The 2500-nt window shown below is 44.1% G+C and overlaps 1 protein-coding gene across 1 annotated transcript in view; it reads right to left on the reverse strand.

Moving 5' to 3' along the window:
- The window catches only part of LOC122246203 (rho GTPase-activating protein 45), a 258137-nt gene that overhangs the window by 15346 nt on the left and 240291 nt on the right, over nucleotides 1-2500 (reverse strand). The window contains exons 20-21 of the mRNA XM_086551371.1: nucleotides 2243-2403; nucleotides 1407-1471 (exon numbers count right to left, since the gene is read on the reverse strand). Of these exons, the coding sequence (XP_086407497.1) occupies nucleotides 1407-1471; nucleotides 2243-2403 (226 nt within the window). The remainder of the gene's footprint in view (nucleotides 1-1406; nucleotides 1472-2242; nucleotides 2404-2500) is intronic.

The raw sequence follows: 2500 nt of genomic DNA on the forward strand, positions 1-2500 counted from the left end.
GGGAGGGGAGAAGGGAAGGAGAAGAGAAAAGGAGGCGGAGGGGGGAGGGAGGGAAGGAGGGAGGGAGGGGAGAAGGGAAAGGGGAAGAGAAGGGGGAAGGTAAGGGGAAGAGAGGGAGAAGGGAAAGGAAGGCGGTAGGAAGAGGGAGGAGAGAAAGGGAATGGGAAAGAGGAAGAGAGGAAGAAGGGAAAGGGAGGCGGAAGGGGGAGGAGAAGGGAGGGAGGGGAGAAGGGAAAGGTGAAGGGAGAGGAGAAGAGAAAGGGGAAGAAAGGGAGAAGGGAAAAGGAGGGGAAAGGAGAAAGGGAGGGGGGAGGGGAAGCGAAGAGGGAAAAGAGAAGAGGAAGGGGGCGGTGAGAAGAGAAAAAGAGGCGAGAGGGGGGAGCGCACCTGGTTTTGCATATGGTAATAACATCCTGGCAAAATTTGCATAGTATGTGCCAACAGGGCCTCGCGTTCGGCATTCGGCACGAGAGATAGGAGTCACACTAGGAATGAAATCCTATCTTAGAGGGTGACAATCTCCGCCCCCCACGCCCGCCCGCCCAAAAGCCCGCCCATAAGCCCGCCCACCGTCACGTCTGCAAAGGTTATGCCTGACTAATGGAGCAGTGAGTGGTCTATTAATGCTACTAAATCCTTCTCTGTGAGTGCAAGACCAAAGGAGGTTCAAAGGACTTTGTTCACTGATTTCTAAACAAGTCCTAAACAGTAAGTCCTTTACCTGACTACTTTCTGGCGACGTCCAAAGACTACGTTCCTACGTTTATGATGATAACAATATGAACAATAATAATAGTCATCACCATTATCAAGAGAATGATACTATTAATCATGATAGTAATAGTGATGATGATGATGATGATTATAATAATGGTAATGATAGTAATAATAGTAATGATAGTAATAATAGTGATGATAGTAATGATGGTAATACTCACAACAATGATAATAATAATAATAATAATAATAATAATAATAATACCGATGATAATGATAATAATGATGATAATGATAATAATGGTTATAATAATATTAGTGATAGTAATAATAGTAATGATAGTAATTATGGTAATACTCACAACAATGATAATAATAATAATAATAATAATAATGATAATGATGATAATGATAATGATAATGATGATGATAATGATAATGATAATAATGATGAAGATAATAGTAATAATAGTAATACTACTAATAATGATGATAATAATAATAATGATAATAATAATAATAATAATAATGGTAATGACAATAATTTTATTAATAATGTTGATGTCGAAATCATAACAACAACACTAACAATAATAAACGGATAAAAGAATGAAACCAATAAACGGGACAAAAACAAACAAATGGATAACATTTTAGGACACAGGACTAGAACGTGCAAGAGGACTCACCTTGGCAGAGGTTGCTTGAGAACCTCGTCAAGCCGCGCCCGGGCAGAGGCTGCTCCTGAGGGCACCTGTGGATAGATGGGCGGCGTGTCAAGGGCGTGAAGAGAGAATTACTCGGAGTTGCATTTTTCTTTTTTCTTTTTTATATGCATTTTTTTTTTTTTTTTTTTATCGCCACAAAAAAGGGGAACGGTGTTGATTATAATGGATATATCTGTGCAACTGTACAATAATCCAGTTCTTGCTAAAATAACTTTATTTTTTAGTGAATTCACAAGTGCAAGCACGCACGCACGCGCACAAACTCGTGAACACAACGGAAAATGAAAATGAAACAGAGATAAAACGTTTTCCCTTAATATCGTGGTATTTGTTCTAATCTGAGTTCTCTATCCTATCATTTTAATATCATTACCTATTAGCTAGTGATCTTACTACCACGCAAATTGTTTGTAATAATGACCATACAAGCTCTCCTATGTATGGACCCCATACCATACCATGCAAACCTGTGCCTGCAAATACCCCCGATAACGGGCCCATCCTACCATCTTACCTACCATCCTACCATACTCCTACCTTCCAACCATCCTCCCACCCCACCATACCCCACCACCCTAACCACCCAACCATACCCCACCCTCCCACCATACCCTCCCATCCTCCCTCCCTACTATACCCCACCATACCCAACCACCCTCCCATCCCCCCATCCTCCAACCAACCCACCCTTCCACCCCACCATACCTAACCACACCCCACCATACTTAACCACCCACCCTCCCACCCCCCTCCCACCAACCCAACCCCACCCCGACCCCACCCAAAACCACACCCACCTGCATGTCCCTCGACTGCAAGATCTCACTCTGAGGAAAGATCTCGTGGGCGTTGCTGATAAGGAGTTCAATTGCTCTCGTCTGGTGCACCGTGTCGACCAGAGAACTCAAGGATGCTGAGCCCTCGGAGGTGCGGAGGAGCGTCGGTCCGAACACGATCCCTGGGCGGGGAGAGAGGAGGAGAGGGGATGAAGGGGTGTGGATGTGAGGGGAAGAAAGGGGAGGGGGGCATGGGAGGAAGGGAGGAGAGGGGAATGA

Source organism: Penaeus japonicus, unplaced genomic scaffold (genome assembly GCF_977035675.1).
Source record: "Penaeus japonicus unplaced genomic scaffold, GWHDUDI00000001_assembly GWHDUDI00000025, whole genome shotgun sequence".
NCBI lineage: Eukaryota > Metazoa > Arthropoda > Malacostraca > Decapoda > Penaeidae > Penaeus > Penaeus japonicus.